The 19,451-nt window shown below is 39.5% G+C and overlaps 1 protein-coding gene across 1 annotated transcript in view; it reads left to right on the top strand.

Moving 5' to 3' along the window:
- Positions 1–19,451, top strand: part of LOC124107196 (cyclic nucleotide-binding domain-containing protein 2-like) — a 92,881-nt gene that overhangs the window by 36,864 nt on the left and 36,566 nt on the right. The window contains exon 7 of the mRNA XM_046465140.2: positions 2,597–2,661. Within this exon, the coding sequence (XP_046321096.1) occupies positions 2,597–2,661 (65 nt within the window). The remainder of the gene's footprint in view (positions 1–2,596; positions 2,662–19,451) is intronic.

Here is a 19,451-nt window from a genome sequence, read left to right as displayed (position 1 = left end):
GATACAAGTCTTATGTTTTTTGCTTACAAGAGAAGAAGGAAAGGAAAAGGGTTGGGGATCTTGGGGCATAGGCAAACCGCTTCCCTCTTCTGTGGTGTTGGGGAGAAAGTCAGGAGCCACTTTCTTGGCTTAATAAAATGGGGAGGGGACTTTATAGCAGTACCCTGAGGACCCAGGCCCAATGGGGTATGGTCTTCTGCACAGCTCAGGAGCGCACTGTCATTTTGATGACCACGGCTGCAGGCATAACTGAGATGTGCTGATGAGTGCTTCTCCACCCCATCCCTTCAACCCTTCCCCGGCAGTGAGCACTGCCATTACCACTTCCATTTAAGAATGAATCATTGAAGAAGTAGAGAGTCACTGGAGGATACTCACCTGGCAAGTGAAAGATTTGCTTCAGGTTTGTCTGATGGTGGCACTTATGTGCTTAACTACTACGCTCCACTGCCTGGAGAAGAAAGGGAAGGCATCCACTGTAACTTTACAGACACCTGTTACTACAGTTGCCACAGGGTGCAGGACAGTGCCTGGAGCTCCAAATGGTGGCGGTAACCTAGGAAGTACTGGAGGGACACAGTGTACAAATGGCTACTGTCCGCATCTTGTTCACTCTGAGATGAGAAGGTACTGGATTATGGTGACCAGAGGTGAATGTACCTGAAGTTGTGGCAGAAGGAAAGAACTGGATTGACAGCTGTGAAAGGAATGATCTGCCAGCTGCCTGGGGCCCCTGCATTGTGGATTGAAGCCCCTAACAGGCCTGAGATCCCTGCCTGAATTTCTTCAAGCTGGAACTCATGCACACTATTACTTGTTACATCCCATTATTAATTAGCATTTATGACAAGAGTTCATGAGGCACAGGCATCTTCTGTTCTCATTATATATCTCTTCACTATTCAGAAACACAACTGTCTGGTAACATTGCTCCACGCCCGCAGATCAGATGACCAGGCTTCTCTACTGCTTTCCTTATGTCTCACATATGCCTTCCTGCAGCCTTCTCTGTCAATCATCTTCCCACTCCATTTTCTGGGAATATTAGAGAGTGCAGAGAATTGGAAGCATGCAACAGGCAGAAACTAGGGTGGATGAAACAGGTGGACGTAAGAGCAATTTGGAAGTAGCTATGGTTTCTTTTCTAAAATTGTTCTAGCTTTGTTCTACCCTGTGCTATCAGATCTACTGGCTGATATGGAAGACCAGAAATAGCAGGAGCAGTTACACTATGGGTTAGTTCTTGAATATTCTGCAGTGCTCAGTTGTTGCTGTTCACCCCCATCATTCCTGCACATTGCAGAGCCCTGAGTTGTTATCAAGACCGAACACGATGATGCAGACAAGCCTGTATCGTAAACTACAGTCCTAGAGGGAAGGGTAGTTTTAGAGCTTGTGGAAGATTCTATTTATAAATAGAAATAGAACCTCTCCCAGGGACGTAATTGTTCATCTCCACCTTGTTGATGTCAGGCTCCGTCATATGACTTGCTTTGGCCAGTGGCAGGTGAGTGGAGGCGAGGTGTGTCACTCTGGGCAGAAGCTCCAAGTGTCAGCACACGGCTCTCCTCGTTCTCTGCCTCTCTGGGTGTGTCATGACAGAGTCACTCAACAGAGGTTCCCTGGTCACTTCATTGAGCAGGCAAAGCCATTGCTGACCCATGCTGGACATGAACATGGGTGACAAACAGACATTGTCATTTTAAGCTGCTGGGACTACAGAATAGCCAGCCTGTCCTGGCTGACGGGGAGCCAAACCCAGGAAGTCTTAGGATGTGTTTGGAAAACAGGACTCAGTGATGAGTACCATCAATGACCAAGACGGAAGCGTTTAGAAAGAAACAAGGGAAAATCCTTAGTTTCTGTTTGAACAGATTAAAAAAAAAAACAAAACCAAAAAACCTGCCTTTTTTTCTTTTGTATTGTTTTCTCTGTGTTTTGTGTTTTGGTCTTTTTCTGGCATTTACATGCCTCAGTGTGTAGAAAATGCAATACAGTGTATTCATTTTGACTTTCTATGCCTTTAATGAACAAATTTGGTTTTTATTAATATTGGGGGAAATGGTAAAATTAGCTTTGCCTTTAAAAATCATTTTATACATGTGCATGTCATTTTATTTTTGTGTGGTATTATTCAAATCATTGAAAAACATTTTCTATTAAATAGAAAAGCTTACCCGAGGCAGTTAATGTCATCAGTTTATAATACAAACATTATGTAGTTCAAAATTAAGAAAAAAGAAACTTTTAAAAAGAAAACTTAAGAGAAAGCCTCTTTTTTAAGAAATTAAGGCTAATGTAAAAGATTGTGCACTTTGTCTATTTTTAAAGAGAAAATAAAAATACATTAACACTATTACTGCCATTGAAATTTATTTCATGAAATAAAATTTGAACTGTCTTTTTCTGGCAAATCTGTATTCCAGCAGAAGTGTATAGAATTTTAAAAAGTTATGTGACTTGATCAGGGGAAAATAGTGAATTATTTTAAAAAGCTTTTTTTCTGTGAATGTGTGTGTGTGTGTACGTGTGTGTGTTGTGTGTTTTATGTGTCCTGTATAAAGAGAAACTAATTATCTTTTACTTTGTTGTTTAGGATTTTCACTGCATGCTTGCACAGAGAGTCCAAGAACAATACCAAGAAATGTGCAGCTTTCTAAGGTACACATTTTCTGTAGATAGTTCTTACAGTTTGAAAGGAAAGTCACTGACGAATTCATCTGACTTTTGATTTGAAATTCAGGCTAATATCTTATAGGTGTTTACTGTGTTGGAGGGCAGGGGTGTGTAAAAAGTACTTGAGCCTTGAGCGTAGATATATTTAACTCTGAATCCCTCTGTTACTATTTATGTATATTTGGAAAAATAGATTTATCTCTCTCAGGCTCAATTTTTCCATCTATAAAGTGACCATAACAGTACTTTCCTCACTAGGCTGATGTACATGAAATAAGACAAAATTATTTTCATCTTTTTTTTTTTTGGACACCTAGAGCAGTACCTGACAATACTTATTCAATAAATATTTGTTAGATGAATAAATAATTGAACGAATTAGTGTAGACAAAATGCTAAAATTGACATGTAAATCCTATGAGTTTGTGTCTATTTCTGGATCCTTTATTTTATTCTGCTGCTCAGTCTATTCCTGGGGCAGCACCTAATCAGGCAGTACCATCATCTGTCAGAAGCCAGTATCATCATGTGCGCATGTGTGTGTGAGTTCTTCAGATGGCCCATTTTAAGATTTCATGAGGCAAATAAATTTGATGTAGTCAGTATATCTTCATGCATTTAATTTACATATGATTCATGTATTTATCATACCTTATCTCAGACCAGCCATATATTACATTATCTAAGAATAAGTGGATGAATTAATTAGGCTCTGAGATGAGAAGTACAAACATTTTAAAAATCAAAGAATCACCGTGCAGCTGAGGACCATATAGCTATAAAGCAGCTCAGTTTATTTATTTATTCATTTATATTATTTTAGTATTTAATTTTTTTATTAGATCTTTATCATTATTCCCAATAATTGGGTTCTTTTTTACTTCATTTAGTTTTGGGCTTTGCTGTAGCTCGTTTGTGCTCATGGCTCCTTTTACAGGCTGGACTTTATAAGGGGCATAAAGCCTCCAGAGAATGGAAAGAAAAGACATGTGAAATACTTTGGCCACTAGGAAATTTGTAATCTGTAAGGAGAAACAAGCCTGGGCTGGGGATATAGCTAAGTTGGTAGAGTGCTTGCCTTGCATGCACAAGGCCTTGGGTTCAATCCCCAGCAACACACACACACACACACACACACACACACACACACAATATTACCCATTTAGTGAAGAAGCACTGTGTAAAGTCTGGTAAGATGAAGGAAGAATGAGAGTGTGTGCCATGGAGCTGAATGTGTCTGAGTACACGAAATGTAGAGTTCAGGGGAATCGAGGTGAAAGGCATGTTCAGGAGAGGCTTCCCTGTCAATCCTGAGGTCAGGCTGTTGACCCTACAGTGACACACTCAGATCACATTCTTAATAGCATCCCAGAAACCCTCCATGTATCTTTGCAAAGAACATCCATACCATGATATTGTCAATCATTTCTAAGTGACAGGTGAGAAGAAAAGTTAGCCATTGATGTCTGGCGAGGTACAAGTTCTGTGTCATTGTTTGAAGGAACAGTACTGTAGCTTAGGGGGTTTGCTGTCAGAGGTAACATTTTCCCTTCCAGGAAAATCAAGAAATCCTTTTGGGTATTTTTGCTTTGGCTATTTCGGATGCTGGGTCCCCTGGCCCACATTTTTCTACATAGAGAACGAGGCCTGGATCGGCAGGAGGTTTTGTTGGGGACACACTAGAAGCAGTGTAGCACGTTAACAGGAAACTTAGCTTTCAGTCCTGCTGTTGCTTCTAATCAGCCCTACAACTTAGGACAAGTTCTGAACCTATTTCAGAGTTGTGTGGATATAAATGCATTGACCCGTTTCTAGTTTCTGTAAATGCAATGCTTTAAATCTGCCCTACATGTGTGTGCTGGACAGCTCAGTAACATCCCCGAGTCACCCCGTGTTGGCCTCCTGCCTTTCGCATCCCTTCTCTGCTCCTTTAGGACGAGTTCTACCCCCAGGACATGCTTTCCAAAAACAAACCAACCAATCCAGAGTGCACACACCCAGTCTTCTCCTTTATCAGACTCTCATACTCTGCCCCATGACACCTGCCCTAATGACCCCAGGGTCAGTTTCCACACAACTGGGTACATCCCTTAGGCCCCAAAGCCTGGTGAAATTGTTTGAATCAAGCCAATCCTAAGCCTACTTATCCTGCCTCACCGTTTCCTTTCCATGGAATCCACAGTAAAGGCTCTTACCTATAGCTCCCCTGTTCCTTTGCTTCATGGCTGACCCTAATGCTGCCTTGTGTGGTCTCCTGTTCTTGGAAACTGTGAGTAACAAACTATCTTTCAGTGACAGTCATCTTCTGATCTCACTATACCTCAATGTTCCTATTAATACACTGTATTTTAAAACAATAAGAATCTGACTCCATTCTAAGTCCTCTTAACTATAGTGAGGGCTCAGAAGTATGAAAACTAGCAACTGTGGAGGTTGCAAGCCCTCGTAGCTTTGCTCTGAACACTTGTCTCCTTCTTCTTGCTTTCTGAGGACCAGCTTCCTCTGCTGTCTTGGGTGTGATTCGTCATAACTGTCCTCAGGTGGTTCCTTGGATGACTTGTTAAGATTCCAGCATCCAGGAGGCATCACAATGCCAGATCTTAAATTATACTACAGAGCTATAGTAACATAAAAACAGCATGGTATTGGCACAAAAATGTAGACCAATGGAACAGAATAGAAGACACAGAGACAAGCCCACATAAATACAGTTATCTCATATTAGACAAAGCCTCCAAATTAACATACTTGGAGAAAAGATAGACTCTTCAACAAATGGTGCTGGCAAAACTGGAAATCCATATGTAGCAAAATGAAATTAAACCCCTATCTCTCGCCCTGCACAAAATTCAACTCAAAGTGGATCAAGGACCTAGGAATTAGACCAGAGTCCCTGAGCCTTTTTCTTCTTTTTTCAAGAAGAAAAAGTAGGCTCAAATCTCCATCACGTCAGTTTAGCAACCAACTTCCTCAATAAGACTCCTAAAGTACAAGAAGTCAAATCAAGAATCAATAACTGAGGATGGTATCAAACTAAAATGCTTCTTCACAGCAAAGGAAATAACCAAGAACCTGAAGAGATAACCTGCAGAATGGGAGAAAATCTTTACCATCTGCACCTCAGAAAAAGCATTAATCTTCAAGATATACGAAGAACTCAAAAAACTTAACACCAACACCCCAAATAACCCAATCAATAAATTGGCAAAGGAATTGAACAAGCACGTCCCAGAAGAAGAAATACAAATGGTCAAAAAATATATGAAGAAGTGTTCAACATCTCTAGCAATTAGAGAAATGAAAACTAAAACTACACTGAGATTTCATCTCCAGTCAGAATGGCAATTATTAAGAATATGAGTAACAATAAATATGAGGATGTGGGGAAAAGAGTACACTCATACATTGCTAGTGGGACTGAAAATTGGTGAAACCACTCTGGAAAGCAGTATGGAGATTCCTTAGAAAACTTGTAATGAAACCACCATTTGACCCAGTTATCCCACTTCTCAGTAGATACCCAAAGGACTTAAAATTACCATAGTACTGTGACCTAGCCACCTCAATGTTTATAGCAACTCAATTCACAATAACAAAGCTGTGGAACCAACCCAGGTGTCCTTCAACAGATGACTGGATAAAGAAAATGTGGTATAAATACACAATGGAATATTACTCAGCCATAAAGAAAAATGAATTATGGCGTTTGCTGGTAAATGGATGGAACTGGAGAATATCATGCTAAGTGAAATAAGCCAGTCTCAAAAAACCAAAGGTTTAATGTTCCCTCTGATATGTGGATGCTAACTCATAACAAGTGGGGGGTGGCGAGGGGAGCAATAGAGGTTCATTGATTAGACAAAGGGGAATGAAGGGAAAGGAGGTGGAATGAGAATAGGAAAGACAGTAGAATGAATTGGACATAACTTTCCTATCCTTATATATGAATACACAACCAGTGTAACTTCTCATCATGTACAACCACAAGAATGGGATCCTAACAGGAATAAGTTATACTATATATATAATGTCAAAATTCATTCTACTGGGGCTGGGGATATGGCTTAGCAGTAGAATGCTCGCCTAACATTGTGGGGCACTAGGTTTGATCCTCAGCACCACATAAAAATAAAATAAAGGTATTGTGTCCAACTACAACTAAAACAAAATATTAAATAAGTACATTCTACTGTCATGTATATCTAAAAGAACAAATTTAAAACTTCCAGCATCCATATCTTCTTTTTTAATTAATTAATTAATTTTAATTAGGTATGACAGCGGAATTCATTTTGATTCATTGTACACAATTGCAGCACAACTTTTCATTTTTCTGGTTGTACGTGATGTAGTGTTGCACCATATGTGCAGTCATACATGTACCTAGGGTGATGATGTCCATCTCATTCCACCATCTTTCCTGGTCCCCATACCCCATCCCTCCCTCCCCTTTGCCCAATCAAAGTTCCTCCATTTTTCCCATGCCCCCACCACCATCCATTATGGATCAGAATAAACTTATCAGAACATTTGGCCTTTGGTTTTGGGGATTGGCTTACTTTGTTTAGCATGATATTCTCCATATCTTCTTTCCTTAGGTTTTCTCTTTCCTTATTCCAGATTCCTGTGAGGAAAGAAAGTGATCAGCACAGTCCAGCCTTGAGTTGGTTCCCTTGGGTCAGCTTTCCACTAATGAGCTCAGCCAGAGGGCAGAACAAACAGGGCTGCAGGGCTTAAAGTAGGGGAAATGGGAGGAACAGGACCCGTGGCTGATGTCCACTGCCTGAGGCAGTTCTCAGTATCCTTTCAAGATGTTAAAAGGATTCTGCTTTTTAAAAAAAAAATCATAAATAGCTGAAAATATTACAAGCCATTTGTTCTCAAAACCATATGTGGTCAGGTAGCTCATTTCCCAAGGAGTGAAGATAAAGAACTCCAAGAGATCTAAATGTTTTTAAGCCAGATATCCTAGTAGGAGTTATGAAATGACTTTCCCAAGTCCTAAAGCCAAGAAGAAGAAGAAGGAGGAGGAGGAGGAGGAGGAGGAGGAGGAGGAGGAGGAGGAGGAGGAGGAGGAGGAGAAGCTCTCTATACCTATTGCTTACAGGTAATGCCACAAAGTTCCCTGGAAAGCTAAATCTTAGAAATTATTTCACAACAAAGGAAGAACTGTTTCAGAGACTAAGTTGGAACATGATGAAGAGCTAACAGAACATGTGAAAATAATTACCAAGGGTGTTTATTAGACTTTAAAAGGTGAATGGATTTAATCTAATTTTGCTAAGATCAAAAATCCAACATTAGAACTTACTGTTTTTTAAAAGGGGATGTTTTATTTTAGTTTCTAGAGACATTCTGGTAGATACTGAGAAACATACCACAGTATCTAGCCTATAAATGATAAAGGGTTAGAATGGCACTCCTTTAAATATTCTTTTTTAATAATAGATTTTATTTTTAGAGCAATTTTAGGTTCACAAAGAATTCCTATATAGCCTCCATTTCCTCATTTGTACACCATACCAATTTGTTACAACTGATGAACCTCTATTGACACACTATAACTACCCAAAATTCATGGTTTATGTTAGGGTTCTAAGTAGTGTATATTCATTCTATGGGTTTTGGCAGATGTATCCTGACATGTATCCACCAATATGAGTTGTACCGAATACTTTCACTGCCCTAAAAATCCTGTGTTCTACCTATTCATCCCCTATCCCCCATCCTTGGCCATCCCTATGGAACTTTACTGTCTCCATAGTTTTGCCTTTTCCCGTAAATCATGTAGTGGGAATCATACAGCATGATTATCTTCTTTCATTTGGTAATACATACTAAACTTTCCCCCGTGTCTTTTCAGTGGCTTGCTAGATAATTTCTTTTAGTGCTGAATAGTATTCCATTGTTTGGAGGTAACACACGGTATTTACCCACTCACCTACTGAAGGACATCTTGCTGATTTCCAAGTGTTGGCCATAAGGAACGCAGCTGCATCCCTGTGCGGTTTTGGTGTAGATGTAAATTTTCAATTCATGGGGGGTAAACGCTAGAGTACCATTGCTGGATGATAGGGTAAGAGTCTGTTTAATTTGGTAAAGATCTACCAAACTGTCTTCCTAAGCATGTACCATTTTGTAGTCCTACTAGCAAAGAAGGAGAGTTCTTGTTGCTCCACATCCTCACCAATTTTTGGTGTTTTCATTGTGCCATTCTTATAGGTGCATCTCATTGTTGTTTTAATCTGTGGTTATCTAATGACATATGATGCTGGACATCTTTTCATATGCTTACTTGCCATCTGATTATCTTCTCTGGTGACACATCTATTCAGGTGTTTGCCTGTTCTTAAGTGGACTGTTCACTTTTCTTATTGTTGAGTCTCATGAATTTGTTGTAGATCTAGGATAATAGTCCTTTGTTAGATGCCTTTTAAAAATATTTTTTTTGCAGTCTGTGGCTTTTCTTATCCTTTTAACATTGTCTTTCAATGAAGTTTTCCATTTTAATAAAATGAAGCTAATCAATTATATCTGTCATTGATTGTGCCTTTGGTGTTATGTTTAAAAAGTCATCTCTTTACCCAAAGTCATCTAGATTTTCTCTTAAGACTATTTAGTTTATATGTTTTGGTTTATTATCCATTCTGAATTAATTTTTATGAAGAGTATAAGGTCTGTGTTTGGTTCCTTTTCTTTTTATGTGTAGATACCTACTTGTAGATGTCTAGTTATTCAAAGCATTTATTGAAAAGATTATTTTTGCTTCTTTGTATTATCTTTGCTCCTTTGTCAAAGACAATTGACTATATTTGATTCTATTTCTGTGTTCTCTCTTCTTTTCTGTTGATCTATTTGTTGTCTCCTCTTTTGCCAAGACCACACCGTCTTGATTACTGTAGCCAATTTACAATAAGTCTTGAAATTGAGTAATGTCTTCTTCTCCTTCCCCTTCTTCTTCCTCCTCCTCCTCCTTTTCTTCTTCACTATTGAGTTGGTTATTCTGGGCCTTTTCCCTCTTGATATATACTGTATGAACAATATTTTGGTATCTACTAAATAACTGGCTGGGATTTTGATGGATGGCATTGAATCTGTAGATCAGGTTGGGAATAACTGACATCTTGACAATAATGAGTCTTCCTGTTCATGAACACATTTCATTTTATTTAATTCTTTGATAACTTTCATCACAATTTTAAAGGTTTCCTTACAAAGATCTTGCATATATTTTGTTAGATTTATATCTAAGTATTTTATGTTAGATTTATGCCTAAGTCTTTGTTACCATTTATTACTAATATAAATAACAATTTGTTTATAATTTTAAACTTCACTAATTTGTTACTAAAATGTAGAAAAGTGATTGAATTTTGCATATTAACTTTGTATCCCACTTCCTTACTGTAACTGCTTATTGGTTCCAGGGTTTTGTTGTTGTTGTTGTTGTTGATTTTTTCAGATTTTCTACATAGACAATTGCTATGGTTTGGATGTGATTTAATTATGTCCCCCAAGGGTCCATATATTAAAATCTCAGGTCACCAATATCTGTGAGGGATGTGAAACCTTTGGGAAGTGGGCCTAGTGGGAGGCCCTGGAAAAGGAATTGTAGTAAGCAGGTCTTTTTCTTTATCTCTGCTTTTCTGGCTCCTCCAACACAAACTCTTCCCATTTCTGTCTAGCATATGCCATCTGACACAGACCTTCACCAGAACAGAGCTAATACAGTTACTGTGCCCTTAAGCCTCCAAAACTAAAAGCTAAATAACTTTTGTTGTAGAAACACAAAACTGACTAATACAACAATCATCTAATCTGCAAACAAGGGTGATTTTCTTTCTTACTTCCCAATCAATATATTCCTTTCTTGTAGGAATGCATTAGCTAAAACTTCCAGTTGAAAAGCAATATTGAGAGGGGATATTTTTGCCTTGTTCTTGATCCTAGTGAAATAGCTTCAAGTTTCTCATCATTAAGTATAATTTTTTTTGGTAGATGTTCAGTATAAGTTGAAGAAATTCTCTATTTTTAATTTACTGAGAGTTTTTTTTTTAAATCATGAATAGGAGTTGGGTTTCTTTTCAAATGCTTTTTCTGCATCTATTGATATGATGTAATTTCTCTTTTTCAGCCTATTGACATAATGAATTGCATTAATTGATTTTTAAATGTTGCACCAAATTTGCATACCTGGGATAAGACTCACTTGATTGTGGTGTGCAATTCTTCTCCAACATTGTTGGATTTGATTTGCCACTATTTATTGAGGATTTTTGTATGTATGTTTATGATTGGTATTAGTCTTATTATGTTGGGTCTGCTATAACAAAATACTATAACTGTGTAATTTGTACACCACAGAATTTATTTCTCACAGTTCTGGAGGCTTTGAAGTTCAATGCCATAAGTTCAGTGTCTAATGAGGGCTTTTTTCCTGGTTCATAGACAGTGCACTCTTGCTGTGTTCTCATGTGGTGGAAAAGGGCAAACAAACTCCCCTGGGCATCCTCCATTGGGGTACCAGCCCTATTCAGAAGGGCTTTGCCCTCATGTCATAATCACCTCTCCAAAGGCCCTGTCCTTGATACCATCACAGTGGGGATTAGGTGTCAGTATATGAATCTGGGGAGGACATGAACATTCAGACCACAGTACCTTCTTTGTAATGTCTTTGGTTTTGGTATTAAGATAATGCTGGCCTCATTGAATAAGTGAGAAAGTAGAGTTGTCCTTTGGTATTCATGGGGGATTGGGTTCTAGGACCTGCTGGGGATAACAAAATCTTCAGATGCTCAAGTTCTTTATATACAATGGTATAATATTTGCATATAACATATACACATCCTCTCAAATACTTTAAGTCATCTCTAAATTACTTATAATACCTAATAAGATGCAAATAGTTGTTATATTGTATTTTTAAGAAATAATGACAAGAAAAAGGTCTATGTGCTTAGTACAGGTGTAACTTTTAGAAATATTTTTGATGGGTTGTTGGTTGAGTTCATGGATGCAATAGAGTGACAGTTTAAAAAAAAATTCTGACATTTAAATGCTTTAAGACTTCTCAGGGGCTGGGGTTGTAGCTCCGTGGTAGAGCACTTGCCTAGCTTGTGTGAGGCACTGGATTTGATTTTCAGCACCACATTTAAAAAAAATAAGTAAAATAAAGGTATTGTGTCCATTTACAACTAAAAAAAGTTTTAACAAATATCTCTCACTAAAAAAAAAAAAAAAAAAATCAAGTCTTTCTTGTTGCCTCTTCAAAAGTTAGAGCTGACCTGGCTATATCCAAATAATATATACACTTGTGGACAAGTTGTGAGGTCTCCAGGTCTCTAGTCTTTACCATATCCTAACGTCTTTTACTTATTCCATTCCACTCATTTGTATTATCTGGGGTCATTTGAGATCAGAGATATTTAATGTTAGTGTAAACCTGTGTCTCAGAAGCCACTGGGCAGCTGGATTAGAGCAAAAAGTCTGGAAAACTGAAAATTTCTCAACTTTAGATATTATTTATAAATGAAATAGGAAAGAGGGGTTCTATTAGAGTGTTTCTGTATGAAACAGACATAGAAACAAATAAGAATTCCATGTTGAGGAAACACAAGTGCATTTTTGGTAGAAAGATTCTCTCTGGAAGACAACTGAGTTTTCCAACTTCATGTATACTTGTCTTTCCTCTTGAAATGGATACATATCTTAGATCTTATGAAATCAGGCATAAGTGAGCAAGTTTCTTTGCCACTCTGAAGACTTAGTAATACTGATAGACAGCATGGACAAGCTTAAGGTATAAATAAAAGAAAAGAGACCCGGCACAGCCTTTTTCCTGCCTTTTGTATCTACTTCCAGACTTTCCTGATGCTTAGCACTGCCCAGATCTCTACTGTATTGGTTAGTTTTTGTTGCTATAACATAATACATGAGGTAGGTTAGTTTTATAAATAAGAGGGCTCACAGTTTTGGAGATTCAAAGTCCAAGATCAGGAGCTCCATTAGTTCAGCTTCTGGTAAGAGCCTAATGGCAGACAGCATCATATAATGGTGGGAAAATATGCATGAACAAGTGATTATGTCACCAAACAGGAAGATGGAGAGATGGAGAAAGAGAGCAGAGGAGAAAGAATGAGAACTAAAGGAGAGAGAAGATAAAACAGAAGGGATGAGCATGGGAGGTCTAATACCAGTTGTTCAGAGCTATTTTAAGAGTCATTTTCTTTCTGGACTGTCATTGTTAATTAATCCACCAGGTGGTGCTCTGAAATACCAAATAAACTTCAGTCCTTAATTTAAAAAATGATGTTGCTTGGAACTTTCAGTGCTGGCTATTACCCGAAGTGAAAAGAATACATGACCTACCACCCTTCATGTGGAAATATTTATATTATTTAAATAATACATATTTTTATTCAAAACATGATTTTTAGAAGGAAAATTGGAGTGTTATTTAATTATCCTAGTTTCAGTTTCCTTAAACAAAAAGTATAATTAAAAAAATAACACAAGAGAATCAGTGAATATTTGTACCAAAACTGTCTATATGTTTACATGTCCTCTTCCCAGATCCTCGGGGCTGAAGCTGGTCCCCTGTGAGAGCCACCTGCCCCACTGTGGGTCTGTGGGATGCCCTCTGAATGCTGTGAAAAGTTCAAGGGAGAACTCTAGTTTTCTGTATCCCCCGGGACTCACCCAATAAACTGTGACTCCATTCTCCAAGGTTTTTTTTTGGTCTCTGCTTTTGGTTCACCTTCATCCTCCAGGGATCCCTCGGAAGCTGCAGTCTGGCTAACTCACCCAGACCCCTGCTTTCCTCTTGGAGGCATCCAGTTGCCGTTCACAAATTGGTCTGACTCTATTTCCCAGCCACAGTAGCTGGAAGTGAATTTTTAAATCATTAACAAGTCTTTATTCCAGCTACTCTGGAGGCTGAGGCAGGAGGATTGCAAATTTGAGGGCAGCCTGGGCAACTTAGTGAGATACTATCTTAAAAAAACAAAATCCCAATTTATGGCACAATATAAAGAGCAACAGTAAATAACACAAGGAGAAAATGCTCCTGTGTGGTAGACTGCTTCCTACTTTGCATGGTGGCTGTGAGATTCAATGAGATCAAATGCTTCAAGTGCCAAGGTCAGTAGACTGCCCATCAATTTCAGTGCCTATTTCCCTTGCTTACCTTATTCCTGTGCCCTAACTCAACATCTGTTCTCCATGCTGAGACAGGGGCAAAGGACAGGTAGCTGATTATCAAAGAAGAGGAAATGAGTTGCTAATAGCTGACCTCAGGATAACAACACTCCCCTCCCATCCCCACAACAGGGAAGGGGAAGGATCCCACTGATCACAGATCCCACTTTCCAACACAAGTGATTACTTGCTGGGCTGGTCTCTTTTCCTGCCTTTGGGCACATCTGCAGGGAAGAAAGAGAGGATGGGGGTCTATAAAAAAGCAAAACATCCCCACTCCCATGGGACCCAGTTCTGGACCCCGGCTTTTCTCTGGAGAAGTCTGCTCTCTCTGTTCTTTTTCTCAAATAAAACTTTCTTTCTGTGCGTGCCTCAGGGTTCCTCGAATTTTTAATCTTCAACATTAGGGGAACGAAGACCCCATTCTGATTTCCAAACCCACATCAGTGCTAACAGGTATGCTGCTGGGCTCCCCTGAGTCTTTCCTGCCTACAGCCTGCTTCCAGACTTTCCTGATGCTGAGCACTGCTTGGATCTCTGTTATATTGATTAGTTTTTTGTTGCTATAACATAACACATGAGGCAAGTTAACTTTATAAATAAAAAAAAAAAGCTCACAGTTTTAGAGATTCAAAGTCCAAGATCAGGAGCTCTATTGGTTCAACTTCTGGTGAGAGCCTGATGACAGATAGCATCATATTGAGGTAGGAAAATGTGCAGGAGCAAGTGATTATCTCACCAAACTGAAAGCCTGAGAGACTCAGACTTTTGTAACTCTGAAAGACTAGTACTCCCTTTCTGGGATGGTGACCCTAATGACCTCAGGATCTCCCACTAGGCACTACCACTTAAAGGTCCCATCAGCCCCCACATCACCACATGGAGGACATCTGGGAGCACTCAAACCACATCCAAATCATCTTGCTACTTCTGGTTCTTTATTGTCTGGTGCTCTGTGCTGCTGGGCAACCACCCAATGTGGTTTTCTGTACCTCTCAGTGGCCATTTGCCTGCCTGCCTTCTTGAATGGCTGGCTGCCCTCTGAGTATGCCCACCACTCCTCTTGCCCCCACAATCTTCCCATTCTTGCTGCTAGGTTAGCCCCCCTCCACCTCCTGATAATTGCCCTACCCGATGACCTCTTCCAAATCACTGGAGACCTGATGCTTTAGAAAAGACCTATCCAGTCGCATTGTGTGTAGCGTCTCTTTGCCATTCATGTGTGCATAGAGGCTCTGACTTCTAAATTGCCCCAGTCTATCCAGCTGCAGACTGCCGGCTTCTGCTTGTGCTGGTCTGCAGAGTGCCACCTGTAGTGCTGCACCTCATGGAACCTCCTTCGGAGGTAGGAGTCCACCTGAGGGAGGCAGGAAGCATTGTGAGTTAGAAAAGATGTCTGAAGGGTGAGAGGAGGTGATTCCCAGGAAACCAAGTAAAGAGCTCAGTGTTGATGTGCATTCAGAGCAGGTGGTTCAGGTCCCAGGTCAAATAACCTCACAGAGGAGCCTTGGGACTGACTGGAGATCTGCTAGCTGGGAATGCCCATTAGGATCCATATTAACAGCAATGCCCATTAGGATGCATGTTACTGTACTTAGCTTAGTACATGTTACTGTCCTGGCTTAGCAAGACAGTCCTACTCACTTATATTTAAAAACTAACTCAGTAATTTCTGGATATAAGTTTACACCATATTTCTAAAACAGCTTTTATGCTAAAAAGAGTACTGTAGAAAGCCCATTTATCTGAATTACTTTTTATTTTCAAAACTTGTATAACCAGAAGTGCTTTTTATGTTATGAAGAATTGACACTTAAAATTGAGCCTGGTGTGAGTTTTATATTAAATTCTTAAAATCCAAGCCTTTAAAATTCTGAGAATAACAAACTTTTTAATAGAAACTTTGTAAATGCACCACTTCATTAATGACAGAAATAGATGTGAAAATCGGCTGCTTTTTGTAGTTTGTGTTTCTAGTTACAGACACAGATATATTGTAGCCATCAACATTTGATTAGTTCAGGGTTCTGTGAAACTGGTTCTTAAAGCAAATCTTATCTCCAAACTGTAGTCTGCTCTCCAGAAATAGTAACAGCTATTTGAGCAACAGAACAAAATGCCTGTAGTCCCAGTGATCCTTGTATTTTGGAGGGAGTTTGAAACACAATGCTTCCATTACAGAGCTATTTCTTATTTCCTCCCAAAAGTAGAACCATTAACAAATCTGCATTTCATTTCAAATTTCACGTGTTGTCTGTCTGTCTGTCTCTCTCTTAATTAGAACAAAATGAAACAAAAACTATTCTGACACCTTTTCTGGAAAACTGTAAGATCACTTTTAATGATAAGAAGATGTTGGAATTTTCCTTAATTGAAACTTTAAAAAATCAATGTAAAGGGATGGACATAGGCTCACATCTTAATCCCGGTGACTAGGGAGACTGAGGTAGCAGGATTGCAAGTTTGAGGCCAGCTTCTTAAATATAGTGAGACCCTGTCTCTAGATAAAGAATTAAAAGGGCTGACAATGTAGCTCCGTTGTAGAATGTCCCTGGATTCAATCCCCAGTACTGCAAAACCAAAAACAAATAAAAAATAAATGTAAAGGGTGGGTCCTAACAGTAGGCTTAACAGTCAGTCTCAACAAGCGATATACTGTATGATTATATAACAATCTCCAAGTGACAAAGTTATAGTCAGGAAGATCAGATCCGTGACCTAGGATTAGTACTGGGGGTGATGCAGAGGAGGAGACCCATAGAGCATGAGCAACGACGGGAATCCACAGACACCAGTTCTTGCCACCTTACAGGAAGGGTTTCAAGAGTCCTACATAGTAGCAGGTAGGAGTTTTTTAGAAGGAAAAGGAAAAGGGAGAATAAGAGAGATAAATCTATAGTACACCGAGTGGCCTGGACCATGTCTGAAGAGAACAGCACGGGTCCTACAGAGCCGGGTTTATAAGCGTTTGAGTTTCTTTGTCATTTTTCTATTCTCTTGTACCCTCATAAGCAGCTAATTATTCCTTACTATAGCCTTTAGTGGACTTCCTACATGAGGGTTGTGATGACCTAGTTACCAGGGTAGTTGTAACATGGTTTTGGTGATAAGGGAGGATCCTGACAACCTAGCCACAAGAAATAGTGGTGACATGGTCGGTAGCCAGTAGGGATTATAATTAACTATGGCTGGAGCTATATGCATACAAACAACAATAAATGTTGATGAGGACGTGGGGGAAAAGGCACACTCATACACTGCTGGTGGGACTGCAAATTGGTGCAGCCAATATGGAAAGCAGTATGAAGATTTCTTAGAAATTTGGGAATGGAACCACCATTTGACCCAGCTATCCCTCTCCTCAGTCTATACCCAAAAGACTTAAAAACAGCATACTACAGGGACACAGCCACATCAATGTTTATAGCATCACAATTCACAATAGCTAAACTGTGGAGCCAACCTAGATGCCCTCCAATGGATTAAAAATGTGACATATATACACAATGGAATATTACTCAGCAATAAAAGAGAATAAAATCATGTCATTTGCAGGTAAATGGATGGCGTTGGAGAAGATAATGCTAAGTGAAGTTAGCCAATCCCAAAAAACCAAACGCCAAATGTTTTCTTTGATATAAGGAGGCTGATTCATAGTGGGGTAGGGAGGGGAAGAATGGGAGGAATAGACGAACTCTAGATAGGGCAGAGGGGTTGGAGGGGAAGGAAGGGGGCGTGGGATTAGAAATGATGGTGGAATGTGATGATCATTAGTTTCCAAAGTACATGTCTGAAGACACAAATTGGTGTGAATATACTTTGTATACAACCAGAGATATGAAAAACTGTGTGTAATAAGAATTGTAATACATTCTGCTGTTATATATAAATAAAAAATAAATATATATTAAAAAGAATATGGTGAAAAGCTGGGTGAAGAGTACCTGGGAACTCTCTCTACTATTTTTCCAATTTTTTTGTGAAGACACTATTTCAAAGGTAAAGTATTCTTTTAAATCAGTGAAAAGAAATAATTTATATATAAGTGTTGAGAGCCACAGCCGAAGGGGTCCCAGCAAACTTCCAGCTGCCAGCAAACTTCCAGCTGCCTGCTGATGATTGGCTCACAGCGGCCCCAGCAACATCTAGCTGATTGGCTCCTCTGCGGTGATGCTCATTGGGCTGTTTCCCTGCCCTTTCAGACCACGGAGCTGCTCATTGGGGGACTTTTTTGGCTCCGCCCACGTGACCCAGCCAATTGGCCTCAAGAGCAGGAGGATTGGGGGAGGTGGAGAGAAGCTTGTGTGGGAGAGAGAGGCTTGTGGAAAGCTGGTGGTGGCAGTTGAGGCTCTGAGGATTTTTCCTGAGAGGCTGTTTTGTTTGGCGTGTGTGGTTCTAAAAATAAAGTTAGTTTCTTTTGACAAGTGGCTCCTGATTGTGCCCAGCCAGACTGCGGCATATAAGGGGTTCTTTTTAAAAACAAAAAACAAAAAACAAAAAACAAAACAAACTATGTACCAGAATGTAATTCTTTGAGTACTTATATGAGGCAGTGACACTAAATATTTTTGGGGAAAAGGGAAGTCTACAGGAATCCATCACAACTTTCTGATAACGATTCCCTCCAGGATGTTTCCTTTTAGTGTCAGCTTCTCAGTGTCTCTATTGATCCAGTTTCCGTCACTCTCCTGTGCTGCTTTATAATACGGAAAAGCTTTCTGCTCTCTTTCTATCCCACTGCCTTCTATTCCTTGCTCCTAATGTCATTTCCTTTTTTATCCCCACAAAACCAGAATCCAGGTTAGTGTCTTCTATATATAGTTATAAATCTGGTCCCCGCTCTGTGTGCATTCATGTTTATTTCTGGAGAGAGGATGGGGTGCCAGAGGAATCCTGATGTGCAGAGCAGAGAATCCTCTTTGTCTGTACTTTGCTAAGGGTGAGCATTGACATGTCTGAATTTTTCTTTTGCATGGCAAGAAAGGGTCCAGATTTACAAATGAATCAAGGTGGTTCCAGATTGTTCCAAAATCACTAGATTGCTCACTTCTAGAAGTGTTCTTCTGGAGGCATCTGAGAAGGGATGGGAATAAATAAGAAGTAAAATTGTAACGCATTCTGTAGCAGTGACTTTGGTAAAAATATTGACAATATAAGAACTCCTTATATTGTCAACACAATTTACTCACAGGAGAACTTGACCACTAAGCTACATCCCCAGCCCCCTTTCTTGTATTTTATTTAGAGAAAGGGTCTCACTGAATTGCTTAGCACCTTGTTTTTGCTGAGGCTGGCTTTGAACTCTCAATCCTCCTGTGTCAGCCTCCTGAGCTGCTGGGATTACAGGCATGCGCCACCACACCCAGCCCTGATTGATTTTTATCCCTTACATGAAAGGGAAAAAAAAAATGTGTGTGCAAAAAAGCTGTCTGTTCCATATTTAAGAATGATTCTACATTGCTTAATTGAACTTGGGGAATCTTGGAAATGGCTCTTTATATTCAATTTCCTTTATAACTTGGGCCACTCTAAACTTCTCCCAAAGGCTTTGACAATTTTGAGGTCAGGGGAAGGCCAGA

Source organism: Marmota monax, unplaced genomic scaffold, assembly GCF_021218885.2.
Source record: "Marmota monax isolate L192 unplaced genomic scaffold, Marmota_monax_Labrador192_F-V1.1 WCK01_AAM20220418_F8-fsc00025, whole genome shotgun sequence".
Taxonomy (NCBI): domain Eukaryota; kingdom Metazoa; phylum Chordata; class Mammalia; order Rodentia; family Sciuridae; genus Marmota; species Marmota monax.
This window is presented reverse-complemented; position numbering and strand designations above follow the sequence as displayed.